The 18810-nt window shown below is 36.6% G+C and overlaps 1 protein-coding gene across 1 annotated transcript in view; it reads right to left on the reverse strand.

Moving 5' to 3' along the window:
- The window catches only part of VWA8 (von Willebrand factor A domain containing 8), a 202253-nt gene that overhangs the window by 120659 nt on the left and 62784 nt on the right, over positions 1-18810 (reverse strand). The window contains exons 13-19 of the mRNA XM_069880696.1: positions 16992-17152; positions 15716-15829; positions 7659-7827; positions 7234-7311; positions 3870-3985; positions 2864-2970; positions 940-1046 (exon numbers count right to left, since the gene is read on the reverse strand). Coding sequence (XP_069736797.1) covers positions 940-1046; positions 2864-2970; positions 3870-3985; positions 7234-7311; positions 7659-7827; positions 15716-15829; positions 16992-17152 — 852 coding nt within the window. The remainder of the gene's footprint in view (positions 1-939; positions 1047-2863; positions 2971-3869; positions 3986-7233; positions 7312-7658; positions 7828-15715; positions 15830-16991; positions 17153-18810) is intronic.

Raw genomic sequence — 18810 nt, forward strand, 5'->3', positions numbered from 1 at the left:
TCACACATGAAATGTTAGTGGGGAAGATGAAGAAGTCTGTCATCTGTTCCCCTTGCATGGCCTGTCATCACCTTCAGCAGGTGATACCCATGTAGCATAGTCTTTCTGTGGAGAAACTGCATGTGAGGAGGAAAAAAGAATAGAAGAAAAGTAAGCAAACCCACACCAGTTCCCTAAAAATAAAATATTTCACAAAATCATGCTGCCAGGTTGCCTTTCAGTGGCAAAACATTCTAAAGGTAACTCAGAGAGTAATGGTGCTGCTAAGGATCCCCTTGTCTGACCATTTTGAGGCTTCCACACTAGATGGAGAAGAAAGCTGCAGTATGAAAGGAATGCGGGGAAAGAAAAACCAAGAAACCACAGTAGCCAAGCCCTTCCCTTTTCTTGTGTTCACTAATTACTCTTCAATACTACTAAGTAACACTAATGACTACTAATAAGGCAAACTCATCAAAATAAATAATTAATAACCCACTAACTAATATCTAATTAACTAATTGCTCTTTACCTGCTTTTCAAACATGCGGTGTTAATTCTAATAAAAGGCAGGTAAGACTTCATGCAACACGTCTGTAAAACATGGTATCAGGGTGAAAAAGCAAATCCAGCCCTAAGAGTGGATCAGCGCTGGAGCAGCCATAAAAACCCCACTCAATGCAACATCTGATAAAATCACTCCAAATAAAATTCGGTTTCAGTCGCTGTTCCTTCATATTTTCTCAAAGTTCAACAGAAGTGTTACAATCTCTTCACAAAGGGATGGCGAAGATACATTAAAATAAGCATCTAAACCTGTGAGAAAAATTTTACCCTAAAGAAACTACTTCAGAAATACATCTTTAAAATTTAGTTAGTAAATTGTTGTTTACTAAATATGAACATTATTATGCATTTAGCAAACTCTTTGTACCTCAGAAGCCATAGATTTGTACTTACTTGTGGATTTTCATAAAACAAAACATCAGGCACCTTCATTTTCTCAGCTGAGTTATAAACTGGCATCATCACAGACCCTATCTTCAGAATCCCATCCTTTATTTCACCTAGACATTTTTCAAGAAACAAACAAATGCATTACTTATAGCACCCTCTAAGCAGACATGCAATCAATCCCAAATATGTCAAGTAACAATTTAGAAATTTTTACAAGGCTGTGGGTTGCAGTAAATGATTTCTATCTAACGAAAGAGAATGCCTGAAAGAAGAGACATGAAACAAGCTGTTGTATTATCACGAATTTTTCATTCTTGCTGTTCCCTCTCCTTGTCCCACTGGGAAGTAGGGAGTAGAGGGGAGTGAATGATGAGTGGAGAGGGTGCTTGGCTAAGAGCCAGGGCAACCCCCCCACAACAGCATAGAGTCATTGCTGATGCTCCCTTTCAGTACTGCAGTTTTGCTCAAACGGGTTAATGCCAGAAAGTGGACACATGAACATTTTAGAGAAAACTGTCTAAATTGGTACTTGTTAAAATAACCTTCAACTTAAGCTCTGAGGAAAAACAAGCACGTTAGAAAAGTTTCTTACATCAAAAGAACCATAAATTCGATCCTTATGAAAATAACAACCAAGCGCAAAAAATAATATTGTGTAATAAAAACAGTAACATTTTTTCCCACGAGTTTTTTAATCTGATATAGTGTAAAACTGAAAAAAGCCTCATTTCTCAACAAATGTTTTTAGTTGTTCACTTATTATTTATTGTATGTGGTTCTACCTCTATAGCATGAAACAGAGAAACATAAAGAAAGTTCAAGGGATTTGTCCAGATTAAAAAAGTCATAGTAAGCAGGTAGCATCGCACACTGACAAGAGTTCAAATTATCTTTTACATATAAGTTTTTATATATACAAAAAATGCAACTAGATTATAATACATGGATGGCCAGATATGCCTCTATGGGTATACTGGTATATAAACAGACATGTGGCTGCACAGATATATTATAATGTGTATAATACATACACTCATCTATCTGCATTTAAATATATATATTTAAAAAATACACACACAAAAATAAAAATCTATAAAAACATAATCCATACTAATTAAAACCAAGGAAGTGTTTACTATTGCAAAGATCTAACAGTAAAACCACAGAAGTCAAATATATCACAAAACTAAGAATAAACAGACAGAAGAATGATACCAGAGATAACACTGGTAGAGCAGAGTAAAGGAAAAGTTTAGTGAATGGAAAAGAGAAAATTGCTCAAAGTGTGCTGCCTAACAGCAGATATGAGAAACTATACAGCCAAGGTAAAGACCAGAGGTCATGCAGGAATGATAAAGCAAAAGCAAGAAAAATGGCAGTATCAGTAATAAATGCGTAACACTGAAGGCTACCGCCAACAAGAACAAGATGGATGAGGTAAAGATATGAAGACCTGCTCAATAAGGTGACATGTAACAACCACAGCAATTTAAAGAGAATAACAAGAAGGGAAAGCCACAAAGATGCGTGCACCAGAATGAAAGCAAAACATAACCCAAGACTTACAAAAAAGTCTCAATGAGAAAAAGGTTGATTTTAACGGTAGAAACAAGCAATGTTAAAAAACAGAACAAAGGAAGATTAAGATCAAGCCACAGCAGTGGTCCAAGAAAGCCTGAGGCCATGGATCTTATAAACTGGAAACTCCTTAAACATGACAGAATAAAATTCCATGAGCTGGGAATACAGCAGACAACACAAAAATATCAACATACTGAGCAACACTGTATTCTGAAATAGCAAAGCCAAAGCTATAAATAACTTAAGCAAACTACATTTAATTTTGAGGATAATTAATACACCTTTCTGTGCTCAACTGTCTGACTAACACTCATGAAGATTAGGACAAAAGGTGACAGAAGCTTACATGTGTAATCCTTTTCCTCCAGTTTGTTCATGTCATCTTGACTTGTCTCAATACCAGAATCCTGCAGAATTGTATGTAAAGCTGATCTGGCAAGATTTGGTAAAAACCTAAATGAAAAAAAACAGGGAAGTTGCAGCTTAAGGCAATTTTCTTAAAAGTTTTCAGTATTTTCTGCAATCTAAAATCAGTACAAAAACTTTACTTGGACCTCCAAAACCTGAATTTCTATTCAATTCACACTCAAATAGTATTCCACATTTCACCTATCCCTAGGCAGAAAAACTGAACTCCTTGCATACCTAACTAACTACACCAGTGGCTGTGTGCTCACTTTAAAAAGTTTCAGTGTTATCAAATATTGCAACAGGGTTGTAACACAAGATGGATCAGGACTGGAAGTGTGTAATCTCCACCTTCCACTGCCAATAACAGCCACAATAGAAACAATGTTTTTTCGGAAATGTTTGTCTCTTAACTCAGTTCACTCGGACCCCAGGTTCTAAAGAAAAAGATCAAGCTCTGGGGTGTTCAGAACAGGGGTCACTGTTTTCTAAACCTTTTCTTTAGAATTTGCTTTCTTTCAGCAAAAAACAAAAACATACAAACAAACAAAAAACAACAAACCAACCAAAAAACAAACCCTAGGATGTTCATAGCTTTTCCAGATATACATTTTAGAACTGAAGCCAAGCCTCCACTAAATATCTAGTCATGCTAGGTATTAAAATATTCCACTTTGAGTGTTTTGAGACCGTGGAATAATGTCAATAATGGTGACCTAATTTGTATGCTATCAAACATCTTTATAAAGATGCGAAAAGAGTACAAAGCCATTTCTACTAATTTCCTAGGTTTAAGAATACCATAGAAATACTTTCATAGAAATAGCAGACTTTAAGGAACAAGAGAGCAATTGCACTATCTACTAAAATGCATTAAAAGTTATCTTGCATGTTAACAACTGCCCAAGAAGCTCTTGAACTTTCATCAAAACTAGCACTTGTACCTGGAAAGACAGGCTTTATTAACAGCATAGTAAAGGCTTTCATCTGGATGTTGTGACAGTCGACGACAAATTCGCAGTAGTTGTCGAGTAGATAAAGATGAAGCCAGTGATTGTGCCTGTCAGAAAATACGAGGCAGTTTAATTATTTGATCACTGGGGTTGGATCTTGGGATTTAAACTGAACAATTCATAGGTGCCTTCTGCCTCCTACAGCAGCTTTGACTTTTTAATCGGCACGCTTATAATTCTGTATTTGCTGCAATAATTCACTGCCATGGAAATCATGATGTCATCAAAAGATTAGCCTTATGATTTCACTTGATGAGCAACAGGAAGAAAAATGTGCTGATAACTGTATTTTATTCGCTACAAAAAACCTAACGCTAAATAGTAACAATAACAAGGAGGTCATCCACTGTAACTGTATCAGCTACTCAACCAGTCTTCAGAAACTGAATATGAGCTCCACATGTAATGCTCTGGCAATAGGGTCTGGCAGGATTCTTGGACGTATAAACACGACAACACTGGGCAGCAGTAAGAAGATTGTATCACCTCTGCACACACCCTCTGGGCGGGCCATTACTGGAACACTGTGTCCCTTTCTGTTTTCCACATGTTAAAATAAATGATAAAAACTGACATGATTAAAATAAATGATAAAAAATGACATGATTCAGCAAAAAGTTACAAAAATGATTCAATGCCTGGGAAGGCTGACCTCAAACAAATACAGCGACATTTTAAAAACAAGCAAACGAGCCCACAACAAGTGAGCATTTAAAGACAGATCCAAAGACTGAGAAAGAAATCATTCTATAATTATATCTACCGGATGAAGGTATCTAATACAAATAGGTTCCTTATTTTAGCAGGAAATACACAACAATGAGTGTGATCTGATAAGTCACGCTATGCTTTGCCTGGGTCAAGCGAAATATTTTAATTAGGCAATTTCAAAACATTTTGGTTTGGTTCGTAAGAATGATTTCTAATTTTATAACAATTATCGTAATATATTATCCTGTTTCAATTGGGAAAAAAAAAAAATCAGAAATTTGCCATCCAGGGAAAAACATAAGAGAAAAGCAACACTTCATGAGTTTCAGTCTTTTTTCATCCCTTAATAATTGTTAAGCATGAGAAATGCCTTAACACCAATTCTTTCCCTTGAAAAACTTCAGTTTTGACAAACAGGCATTAATATTTAAAAGAAAAATCAGTTCTGTGAAATTGTACAAAATGATTCTCGAATGCTGAGAAAGCAAAGGATAATACTTGTCAGCACAGCTCTGAGCAATGAGAAATAATTGTTTAGGTTGGGCTAACTGCAAAGATTGCTACTCCTGCTCCTCCAGCTTTCACTGACAGAAGATTGTGATGCAACTTCTGAACCATCACAGTTTACCGCCCAGGTTTATGCATGCTGCCATGTAAATTGATGATGGCATTTCAAGCGTTATTTCAAGACCTACTCAACCATGTGTGAAACACAGGCAAGGAAGAAGGATGAGTGCTGTATCCTTGTTATCCCTGCTCATAAGACAGAACCGTTGCTGCCTTTGGAGATTATGTTTGCTTTCCAAAAGTATCTCAAGCAACTTAAAAGTTTCCCAAGTAGTGTAGGTTTTGGCAGGTAAGCAATCCTAAGATACAACCTGTGGGACCACACTCATGAAGAATGGCACCTGAGCACAGTAACTGAGGTAGTGCTTTTCATACATTGCAGCACCTTAATAAGTCCAGTCTCTCAGGACAGGGGGGCATTTTAAAGTCTAAATTAGATATAGCATCAGATTCTGCACTGAAATAAATAAGCATAGAGGACAGGACCACAGGGGAAAGCTGCATCACATCTTCTGAATACTCGCAAATGGCACTGGAAGTTCAAGGAACACATTTTCTTCTTTTCTCTTACCTGTTTTTGTTCATGTTCTATATTGAACAACTGTAAACCCAAAATCAGGTTAGTGACAGTCTTTGTAATACGTACAAGACATCTAATTCAACAGGATCTTGACCGTGGTCTCTAAATTCTATTGTAAATCAAGCAAACAATTACAATGACACAGACGACACCCATTAAGCTGACCCATCTTCAGGTATTCAATTGCTAACAAAATCACTTTAAACAATGGTTAATATTTCAGGATAATCTCTGGCAGAGGCTTACTTACTTAGGCAACTCTATAAATAGCCTGACATACCTAAGGCACACATTTCAGCTCTCTGCACAGGCGTGTTATTCCCAACATGTCTCATGTCACTGCTGATTTATAAGAATCCTCCCTCGATCCGTACCATGACTCACCTCTCATCCAACATCATGTACTTAATTTAGATTTCACAATGCTATAGAAATCCACATATTTGGGAAGGATTGTTGCAATGCTGTATTCCATCATGGTATTACTCCAAGCATGTCAAAACCAATGTATTTATACATTAGGCGTAGGAAGCCAAACAGATAACAATAACAGCATTGTCCCAAAGGTATATCTAAAAGTCAAACTTCTTACTTACTTTTTTTAAGCTGAGAATTGCATAGCAGCCTCTCTCTGCTTCTTAAAACTAATACCCATGTTAAACCCATGAAAACTAATGAGAATGGATTATAATCGCATATCAGTTAAACTGCTGGATTCCACCAAAAACGTTTTACATTTTAACTAGATTAAAACATCCAGTGCTTTAGTTGCCATAGCAATAATTTCTTTTTCTTTTCACCATGATTTGACTGTATCTTTTCTAAGGATTTTGTGGTTACTATGTCAGCAGAACTTATTTTTCTTGACAACACTAGTTTAATAGAACAGCCTGTAGCAGTAATGCAGCCAGGAGTTCTGGTGCTTTCTCTTTTCCTAGTCTTTGCTCTTCACCATCAGCATTTTATGGCTGCTAGGTAGCTCCCACTGCCCAAAAAGCCCCAATAATTTCAGCTACCAAAGTTCCAATGACTAAAACAAAGTAATCAAAAACTATTTGCACAGATATGATTATATCCATACCTATTCAAAAGGCACATCAAGCATTTTTTAACTGACCCATGTATCTAAACCCACTGTTCTGCCTTCTCTGCGATACAGGCAATTTCCTAAAAGCTTGATTTATGCAGATTATAAAAAAGTACATCATAATTCAAGAAAGTTTATGGCATGGGGTGTAGTAATTGCCAGCAATAATTTTCTGGGGCTGGTTTTCCGATCAGGCAGCTTTTGAAATAACACTACAGCTTTGCATGCTTCACTCAGCCTTTGTTAAAACAGTCACAGCAGGAAAAGTAAATTTAAAAAAAACAAAAAAACCCAAAAAACCCCAAAAAAATCCCCAAAAAATCAAACAAACCAAAAAAAAAAAGGCTTACTGTGGTGTCATTTGTCTCCCGAAGTTTGTGTGTTAATGACAACAATTGCTCCACAGCAACACTGGGTACATTTGGAATCTGCTTGAAAGAAAAACAGAATTAATCTTGCTGCAAGATATGCAAGTTCCATGTACAGCTACAAACAGATGCAATGAGCTTACAGTTGCTGCAGTTGCTTTATTTAAACCAAAGAGGAATACAGTTCTGACAAAGAGAATTTTTCTATTATAGCATCATTTCATATCACAATAAGAATGTTCATTTATATCAATACTATTAAAAGATAAGTAGATATGCTACTTTGATAAGTCTTGAAAATTAAGACTCATTTATGCTACACTGAAATAGCAAAGTATTTTTAAGATAGTAAATAATATTTCAGTAAGCAATAGTCAGTAAGTGTCTAAAATATTGAACATACTAACCATTTCTTTAATAACTTGAATTTCTTCACTTTTGCTTAAAGATCGAACATTATGAAAAAGAAACAGCGTCAGAAACTCTGGACCCAGCCACTGTTGGGTACTACTTCCAATGACAGGGGGTTCTGCTAAGACCACTATTCTGAAAGAAGGATGGATTGGAAATATAGACCTGCAAAAAAGAGTTTAAAAATGCATTACCTAGCCTAAACAGTGAATAACAAGTTTAATTTTTACAACCCATTTAAATTATTGTACTGGATCATACGAATTATTGCATTGCAACTTAAATTTAAAAATAAGACAAACACTGCATAATGTGACTTACAGTTTTATAAATTTACAATTTTTTAATGCTCAAGAGAGTACCCAAGTCTCCTCATCTCATATGCAACAGGACCTGTGTGCATGAAGATGAACAAATACCAGCAACTAAGCAATAGTCTATTGCATTGTATATCTGAAATGGACACATCTCACTCATCTAATGGACTTTTAAAAATGCTTTACCTAAAGCAGGATGTCTCACAGTCAAGTTGGAGAGAGAACAAAATCTACTGGAGGTCGAGATTGGTCTAGATACTATGAAAAGCTGGATTTAGAAACAATTTTGGAGCATTCTCCTTACTGATGCTCGTTGTGGCCCTTGAAAAACCACCTAGACCCTTGGGGTTGGATTAATCTGCCTAACATCTTATTATTCCTGAAAATTATACTTCAAAGACCAAACCAGCCATCTCACCCTTGCCTCATTTTAGAGTCAACATGGGGAGATAGGTCCCCCCAATGACAGATTGAAGACTTACAAGAACTTAAACCCTACTCGGTCCTTCACCCATCTTGCTACATGTTCTGTCTCAATTACAACAGGTAGAGATACTCCTTGGGAAGGGACTTAGGCCTAGCCATTGCAAGTAGTTTGTCCCCATCATACTCCCCCAGAACCCACAAACATATCCTCAAAGACATTGAAGCGCAGATATATTTTTCTTTTCATGTTTGTTTACCCACAAATTTGTCTAATCTCTTTCTGAACTTCTTCATCCTATCTACCTCCACAACCTTCTGTGGTGACACATTCACTGTTCATGGTTGTAGAAGGTACTTCTATTATCTTTATTTTTAAAATCTTTATGGAACTGGCCTGCTAGCTTCAGTGTCCCCTAGTTCACACTGCAGAATTAGGTGACTAACAGTCTCTGACATACTTGCCTATTTGATTCCACTGAAGACAACGGAAGCCTACTGTGTTCAATACAAACTAAAGTATACACTCATAGATGTGCATGTTGGGGCAGCAGAAGATCACTACCTCAGTTTTGGTTATCTTTGCCTTCTTCACATATTTAGTCTCCCTTATGTATGTAATATAATGACCTTTTTGTACTGGGAATTTATTGGTACTTATCAATCAGCACAACTGTATGATCTTTAGAAGCAGCAGAAATAACAGACAGTAACAAGTCAGATGTAAAAGCTACTCAAATTGTGCAATGAGGGCTGGTTTTCAACAATTAATTTCACAGCACTCATGAAACAGGAGATGTTAATTGGTAAAAGCAAGTGAAATTTAATTAGAAAGCTTATATTGCTATATATGCCTGTTATTGTCATTTTCCATGTAAATTACTGCATTTGAAATCTGAACACTTGGAGGTAAGTATTCTTCTTGGGTAAACTGAGTTGGGAAATAATGGCATAAGCAAGAAAATCTGAAGACAGAATATGACCATTAAACATAAATTAACAAATCTACTGTGTAATTGGCTCATCTGTTCATCACAGCAACAAACCGGTGATACAAGAGACCAATTATATCCAACAGTCTCTTGTATCAGAGCAAACACAGGGGGTGGCATGAGTTATTCTCAGCTGAAAGTCATAAGCCTAGAAGCTACTCCCCAATTGATAAAAATAGAAATAGATGTCTGAAAACATCACATGAAAGAGGAACCAATGCGAATGTCACTGTCACTAAGCATAAAAGAAGGTCAGGGAACATCAGCCAACCTTACAGAAGAAAATGTTTTCTAGATAGGATAAATATACATATACTTCCAGATTCACTTCCCCCCACAATTACTAAGAAGAAAAACAACCCTCCTCCACCAAATCCATCAAACTTGAAGGACCAGTTCTGGTCCTTGCACAATATCATAAGAGAAGCCAAGAAGCATTCAGCTTTCCCTAAGAAAGAGAACACATTTCTCCTGTACCAGTCTCCATGTCACTGCCTAACTTGAAGGGCATGGTGGGACAGCCAGGGAACGCACAGGGAGAAGTGGGAGAAGAGAAGATGCAAAGTCAGGGCAGCCTAACTAGGTGACACCAGTCACTCAGTCACTAACATTCTCTCTAGACTTGCATATATTGCAAAATCGCTGCTATCAGTTTTGAGTTTGTAAACATGAACAAAACTATTTGGCTACTTCAAATGCCTATTGTTGGGACTGATGTTTGCAAGGTTGAAAAGTCAAGCTGAGCGTATTATTGAAACAAATGCCACAAATTATTCAATCCTGCAGAACTTTGCAAGTTCTCAGATTCCATCAGCAAAACTGAAGAGCTTCAAAGTTGTTTCATCATATAACAGATCAAATCTCTACAAGAATACAATATAGAGCTCCTATATGATGCTATATTTTATAAAAAAGAAATCCTTGACATCTTGTGTTCTTTCCAGATGAAGGCCAGGTAAGCGTGTTTTGTTAAAAACTTGACACTTTTTGAACTAATCATTTACAAACACAGTGAGAAGAGCTGGTGGTAGCTGATTAGTACAAAGAGTCACTATCCTCTCTATTAAATGTTTACTGACAACTCAGACAGCAGAGCACTCTCCTAATAATATGCGTGCCCTTCTTTTGACATCAGTGTTTAATTCCAAGCAAGGATTACCACTGCTGCTCTCGAGAGGAAGACCACAACCCAGCCTGTTCAGGGTGATATAAGGGAAATATTTTCTTGTTATCGACACATAGTTCTGAGCAATGGAAGCTTTTTCTTGCAAAAAAAAAAAAAAAGCACAAGGGCATTCCTAATGCCATCTTGCAAAATTAAACTACTTTTGTCTCTTTTAATAAACCTTATTTTCTATCAAAATTTATGAGTTAGGAATTATTATAATACTAGGACCACAAAGACCTACTGTTCTCTTGCTAGTTTAATTTCATCAGTCTAAAAATTAACAGATTACTTTACCTGAAAATTCACTAAATTGGAAAAAAAGGACAATAAAGATTAGTAAAAGCTAGAAAAACTAAGCTATTAAAAACTTCTATTGCTTACTAAACTCACCCCCTGCCACATTTTATATTTGTTTCATTTACTGTGTTTCCTTTCAGTCTAATTGCATGGAAAAAAATCCACTGTCTGCAGGGCATTAAAACCACCCACACATTATGAGTGACTTCTTTTAGCTTTTGAAGAAACCTATCATATACCTACTTCTAGATTTTCCTATAACAGCTGCCTTACTGCTTACCACACCAAGGACTTATCATCTTTGTGTGTACATGTGTGCACGTGTGTGTACGTGTTTTGGTGGGGATATTTACCCAAGCAGGATAAAATACTGCACTGTAAGACAAACCACCACTTCATTGCTTGTCTTGCAAAGGCTGTGCACGACTTTTACAGTATCTGTCTCAGTGACGCAATGGGTGATTACACAAGAAATTCTATGCAAAAATCTTAGATATGTACAGTACTTGAATGCACTTTCCTCTTAATCTCTGAACCTGTTCAGAAAAATGACTCATACAACCATTAAATGAATAAGGAATCAGCAGCTATAATTTCTTTCTATGTAAAAAATCTTTAAGGACCATCTGTCACTTTCTTAAGGCCAGCTTGTTTTTTTTTTTTTCTCTCCAAACTCATAAACAAAAATACTTCATTTCCTCAAATGAGTGAATGTCATCTTGCTGTGACTGTCCACTAACTTAACTCTACAGCCAAACTGGCACAAGAATGAAGACACGAAAAAGTACTCTCTGCAGACTGCAAGGTACCTTGTACCTTACAGGCTTTCAGCTGGCCAAGGAGTATCCCATAATCTCAAAGGCAAATGTATTGCGTGGACCTGTCAGTACTGACACAGCTACTGCACCCACCCTTCTCAGAAAAACACTAGGAGACACAGCAGATGTAGGAATGTAATGAAAAGTAATTAAACAATATTGAATATATAACTCAATGACAATAATTAACATAATTTAAGATAAGAATGTATTTTATTAGGTCTTACAAAAGTACTAAGACTTTTAAATTAAGTTGTCCAAAGATATAATTTACAAATAATAGTGTTTTGACCTGCAAAACTTGAAAACAATTGGAAAACCAAGCAATACTTTCGTCTTTGTCCAGTTCTGCTCATGACACTGCCATGGCTTAAGCACATTCACTTCAAGTAGGCCTTGTTTTCTCTTGATCCAACATCAGCTCTGTTCATAACTATTTTTAGCTACTTCTTTTAGGTCCTGTCTGGCTGCTTAGGCGTTTAAAACTGTCATGTGTTTCCACTGAATCACTAATGTCCCTCAGTATGTTTGTTCCTCTTCCACTGTTTTGCATAAAGAACTATATTAGTACATGAGATCAGGTAGATAATAGATAATATTATAATAAGGTTACTAACAAAATAAAAAGTTACTTTTGTAATTGTATAGTATGCATTCTATGTGCCATATTTAAAATACGTATATTGATTCCAAATACACAAATGAGAACTGAGACCTCAGACTGCATGAGCGACATTGGGGGCGGAGGGCAGGTGTCAGAGCAATGTCCTGATTCAAACAAAACTTGAAACCACTTTCCAAAGGCAACTTCCTTTTGGAAAAGTAATCTCAACGTGCCACTCAGCAAGCATTCCAGATTCAGCTACAGCAGAACTGGGAATGACAGTGTATACTCTCCAGGCCTAGCAAAGAGCAACTATACTGAAATTGCTTTAGTCAAATCCAGTAAATTGGGATAAGTAAAGCTCTCTTTTCACCCTGCTCCAACACCAGAAGTGCAGCTAAAGCCACAGCCACTGACGCACAGCAAAAGACAGAATATTTCTCATCAACATGGAAAGCTTCGTTCAGGAGTAAGAATCTGTCCAGCCCATTTGCAAATACATTCAAGGTACAACGTATTTTCTGTAACACCTCCACAAAGTAATCTTTTGAGGGCAAGCGACGGATGGTTAGCATCATTGTGTTTTCTTAATTAAATCAGCTGACAGTACCGAGATATCATTTGATGAGAAAGTGTCTGGAGAGAAGGGCTAATTTTGCACCAATAGAAGTTATTGAAGCTTGTAGTGACAGGTAACTGCTGTTGCTAAGGACAAGTAGCAGGGGGATTGCAGTACTGGAATCAAAGAGCAACTATTGACATTGCGTCCCAGAGCCAGTGAAAGCTAGTGATGTTCTCAGAGTATGTAATGGACCAAAACCATTAAAAAAGATGACATCCTAGCACACCCTGAGTTCCTCAAGGGCTGACGAGAACAGTGCCCTCTCTTCAGAGGAGTTCACTGGAGCCAAAGCAAACCATAGCCAAAACCAAAGAAGCAAATACACAGAATCATTGAATGGTTTGGGTTGCAAGGGACCTTAAAGATCATATAATTCCACCCTGCCTGCCACAGACAGGGACACCTCCCATGAGATCAGGCAGCTCAAGGCCCCATCCAACCTGGCCTTGAACACCTCCAGGGATGGGGCAGCCACAGCTTCCCTGGGCAACTTATGCCAGTGCCTCACCACCCTCATCGTGAATAATTTCCTCCTAATGTCTAGTCTAAATCTCTCCCTCTCCAATTTATAGCCATTGCCCCTAGTCCCATCACCACAAGCCTTTGTAAATAGTCCCTCCCCAGCTTTCTTGTAGCCCCTTCAGGTACTGGAAGGTTGCTATAAGGTATCCTCAGAGCCTTCTTTTCTCCAGGCTGAACAACTCCAACTCTCTCAGCCTGTCCCTCATAGGGAAGGTGTTCCAGCCCTCTGATCATCCTTGTAGCCCTCTTCTGGACCCATTCCAACAGCTCCATATCCTTCTTACGTTGAGGATTCCAGAACTGGACACAATACTCCAGGTGGGGTCTCACAAGGGCGGGATAAAGGAGCAGAATCACCTCCTTGCATTATTTACCCCAGCTTCTTTTCAATAAATTAGTACACGAAAAATTGAACAGGGTCCAGACTGAATTGTTTCACCCAGGATCACGAGGCGGGATTCTCAGCACAATGTACTTCAGCTAATTCAGTATAAAATATTTTCATCCGTATTTAAGATGGTGCTAAATGGTCACACTGAGCTTCCAGATACAAGAATGCCTATATAGTGGGGTTTCTGTTTGTTTGTTTGTTTGTTTGTTTGTTTTTAAGATCAAGTACTAATCAGAAATTTATTCCTTTCTTTTATGGATTAGAGGGTGAGAGTTAACTGTCAGTCAAGTAGATCAATTATGACTTAACAATTCACAGTAAATTCTGTTGCAAAATATTAAGGTGGCTAGGTAAAAGCAGTACACTGCAATCTGAAGGAAAGGGGACACCCTTCTGAGGAAAGTCAAAACTATCAGTCAATATAAACAGGGAGATATGGAATCTATATGTGAAGCTCTAGTCTTGTGAGAGAGACTGAACCCATGAAGAAGGGCAGAGCTGCAGATGAATGTCTGGTGAATTCTGTAGGTTTTTGGAGTATATTAGCATGAACTAAAGGGTACCATACACTAAGCAAAATACCACAGCCACTGCCATTCAGCCTGAAAGCTCCTTGGATAAAACCATGGACATGGAGCAGGGATAAGGCAACTCACACAATGACTATCTATTTTGAAGTACAAAGTCCTATGCGAAGTTGAGGTATTATCCAAGACTGACACTTGGACCTTTTTTTACGTCTCTTTTCAAAGTCTAGGCTTAAAATCCTGATAAACAGAACACTTCTCAAATACAAATAGTTCTTCACTCAAATAAAACAAATGCAGGAAATGCCCATCCAGCTGGGTGTATGGCCTGAGAAGCATGGATACAATTTGCAACAAGAAGGCTCAGTTTAAAACACCATTACAAGAAAATTAAAACAAATGCTATGAAAGACTTCAAATGAAGTCCAGGTTGGTTTCTTTTGTTGTTGTTGTTGTTTTTGAAAGAAAACACAGTATTTTGGATCAAACAGGAACCAGAAATAACAGAAAAACCAGGCAGCAAAACAGCTTTTCTAAAGTGTACGTTATGGAGAAAGTCCAAGGAAAAAGTTGTATCCAGTGAGACAACCGAGAAAAAAGGGGCAGACACATACCCTGCAGAGTAGGTATGAGCACAGACATTCAACATGAAACTTCGACTGTTTTCCAGAGATTAGAGCCATTTAAGAATCACAGTATGTTTTGCTCCTTACATACTACTAAATATTAAAATGCATTTTTTTGCATACACTCAATATCTCTCCCATTAACTGCAACTGGTCAGCTGTGTTTGACTACGTATCGAGTATGACCATCAGAGGACTAGAAAATGTTTCAACCGGTGGAATGTTTCATACATTTCTACAGACAAGTGGAAGTGAAGGAACAAAAAGAATAAGCATAATGGGTCCCAGCCCATCCTTAGGATTTCCTGCCCCATATTAGTTGTAAATTAAATACCAGCTTTCTAGCTAATGAGGCAAAGGAAAGTAACAAGCTGTATTTAACTTCAATTTAGCCTTATTTTCCAATACAGTTAATAAATGCTCCAAAATTAAATATTACATAAATTTGTACCTTTGTTTTTATGGACTAATAATTTCTTTTCAATTTCTGAGCCCTTCTGCTAAAGGATACTGAATGTTTTCCTTTTAGTTGAGCTCTCTAAACAGGATATAATTTTCTCATGCCACAAAAAGAAAAAAGCTCATGAGGAAACTGACATTTAAAATATGTTTCTCTTAGTGACTGGAAGGTATCAGTTTAAAAGGAAGCATTTTGCATAATGTTTTTGTAAAAAAAATTTAAAGATATTACTCTCTTGACAGGAAGAGATACTGTTAGCATTCTATAGTTGTAGCTGACACTTTACCTTTCCTGTAGTTCTTCATCAGAGATCTGTAATTCTTCTTTTAATTTTTGATATCTATCTTCCCTTAACAACCTGGCGCCGTCATAGAGAGTCAGTTCTCTATCATGTATTAGTCTGTTAGAAAATAAAGAATAAGCTTTATCTAGCTTTTGAATGGCTTTTAAAATATTTATTTCAACTAATACTTTTTTTAAAAGCTACCTCAATCAACACAGGCCATAGTGAACCCAAAAAGTTACACAAATTTAAGATGCATTCAGGTGTGGATGTAAAATAATTAGCATAGGTAAACAGTTTGAGCACCAAGTCACCCAGTCAACTTAGCTTAAACAGATATGGTAAAATAATGAAAAATAAAAAATTCCATTTTACCATTAGAGTGTGCATAAGTAGCATAACATAAATGTTATACTTGTACAAATAATACACTCCTGTTTAATTTCTTGAAGCAACATTCAGTTGGTTTTAATGACTAATACACATACAGACACAGCTTTTATTTTTTTTTTATACAGAGGTTGATTAGATAGAACACATGCCCATGCCAGAAGAAAAATCTAAAGGCAAATATAATTCTCTCTTCTGGCCCTCCGCATGTGTAGGTGTATGTGTATCATATATATATAAATAAAAGATGGCACAAAATGTTTTTGCTCAATGTGCTTTTAAATTTGGTGATGTCCTTTATGTTTATAAAGGCCAGTACACAGTGCAGGCACATAAAGCAGCAGAAACATTTGACCTGACAGTAGAGATTATTTTTAAAATAGTATCTGCTATTATGACTTCTACTCTAGAAACTGTATTTTTTAACAAATTATGAAATAAAGTTTAGGAAGTTCTTTGCAATCAGTATAAAGCATGCTTTTATGTATAAATGTAATGATCACATCTTATTTAGAAACAGAATGTATTCCAAGTATTTAAAACATTTTCTGACATTTTGCATCTTCAAATCACTGGGCAAATACTATTAATTTTTAGATTTCATAAATTCAGAGTAAAATCTAGCTCATTCTTCAATTCAGATTTACAGTCAGTATTTACAAAGAGCTGAAATTTCCTGTATTATAGATTTATAAAGAATATTAAAGAATTGCTTCTGCTTTTAAGCATGAACATTACATATTCTCTGAAACTTCACTGCTCAGCTTGACTTTTACTGCATTCATGAAGTTGTAGAATCCTATTTACCAGAAGAAACTTTATTTCTCAGTACGCACGCACTCAATGAACACATCACTCGCACCCAACTTATCCATGCTCACATCCTGACCTTTGAAGTACAGCTAGAGTGCCAGGGTTAATTCGATGAATACCATCAAGAATAACAAGCTTTCCTTCTAGGGCAGCAGTAACGAGTGGTGATGGTCTCCAAGCAGTGTCTCCATTAGGAAGAGTATACCTTTGCTGCAGCAGATCTCTAGCTGTCATATCCTGTAAGCATTAATTCATCACAGGAATAGATTTATGCTGTAATTTATTCACCGGCCAGTACCTGTTTCCTCCATTAAAAAATGCATTCTGTTTTCCCTGAGAATATACTGAAAAAATATTAGCAGAAAGTCTTCAGTTATTTTTCTAAAGCTTATTAGAAATGCAATGCACACATGAATCTACGCACACCCTATGTTAAATAGTCTTTGGCTGTTCTAGACTTGCCAATATCACCTTTCAAACTAGAACAAAAGCTCTCTCCTCCTAGAAATGTAATGCAAGCATAAGAACTTGTACACAGCTTTGTGTACAGAAGGGGGCAGCAATTTACACCTGGAACAAAAAAATTGTCATTCATTCATACAGAAGTAGTCACCTGAAACAGCAAAGGTTCAATCATTAAACTTAAACACAAACCATCAGGACATTCTTTCTCTCATTAAGAAAATGCAGTGGAAGCATCGGAGAAGAAAAGACAGAACAAGGAAGAGGCCAGCAACACAAAAAATACCAGAAGTACATAGCATATCATAAGATAATACTTCAGGGATAAATCAAAACCAAAAGCAAAATCTAGCACTCATATTTTATAACAGATGCTCCATCTTAACAGGTGAGCACTAGAGCACCAAAGACGTACTAGCCGTTTTGTGATCTGGAAGACAAAATTCCTTCCTTAGGCTGTGCTGTGAACACAACCTAAAATCAGATGAGAAAAATATTTTCTATAGTAGTTGTAGCTTTTGCACACGTCCTTTTCACAACTATAAACCTTTTGAACTTCAAAGAATAAAAATAGAACAGATTACGTCACATGGCCTGAATCATTTCCTCTTTATACATTTCCTTAAAAGCCTTAAAATAACAAAGTCTGGTTCCTTCAGTGCTTCTGCGTTTGTATCATTTAAAGCCTTACATTCAAACCCATAAAACCAGACTGCATATTTATCATTGTATTTCTGGTTTCTGTGGGTTTCTTTTTTTTAACTGCTGTGTTTGCTCTTTTGTATTTTATTAACAAATTGGTCTGAAAACAGAACATGAAACATTTTTATCAAAGCCAGAGAAAAATGTGGTTTTAGGACTTGCATCCAAAGTGTGCATACAGTAGCTAGTAAATGCTGTACAACTGAATATTCAACTAACACAGCTCCGACAATTCACCTCGAGAGCAATGAAACAAGATAGAGTATGAACTGCTCAGGAGCCTAGTATACTATAAAGAATGTCCATCTGTAATTCCAACAGCCTCTTGAGAGCCATGCTTTAATTTTCTGGAGATAAACTCAGAAGTATATCTTGCTGCAAAATATTTCCTGAAATACAAAATCAATGTTTATATCATAATTTAAATGGTTGAATCAGATACATTTTAGTGTTGCATTAAAAAGAAGCATCATTTGCTAACATCTGCGCAGCTTCTGTAAGGATTTCGTTTTATGGCCAAGTACCTGCCCAGTGACTTATTGTTCCTATTTATTTACTTTATATCAGTTTTTAATATATGATACTAAAAAATAACATTACGAGATAGCGTTGTAACACACTAACACTAAAATCCTCTCCCTTCGGAAGAGAGGTAATACAAGTATATGAATTAATTTTCCTTCCTCTTATTTTGGGCACTTTATACTATATTTTATTGTCCTGTGAAACGA

The sequence above is a fragment of the Phaenicophaeus curvirostris genome, chromosome 1 (genome assembly GCF_032191515.1).
Source record: "Phaenicophaeus curvirostris isolate KB17595 chromosome 1, BPBGC_Pcur_1.0, whole genome shotgun sequence".
In the NCBI taxonomy this organism is placed as follows: domain Eukaryota; kingdom Metazoa; phylum Chordata; class Aves; order Cuculiformes; family Cuculidae; genus Phaenicophaeus; species Phaenicophaeus curvirostris.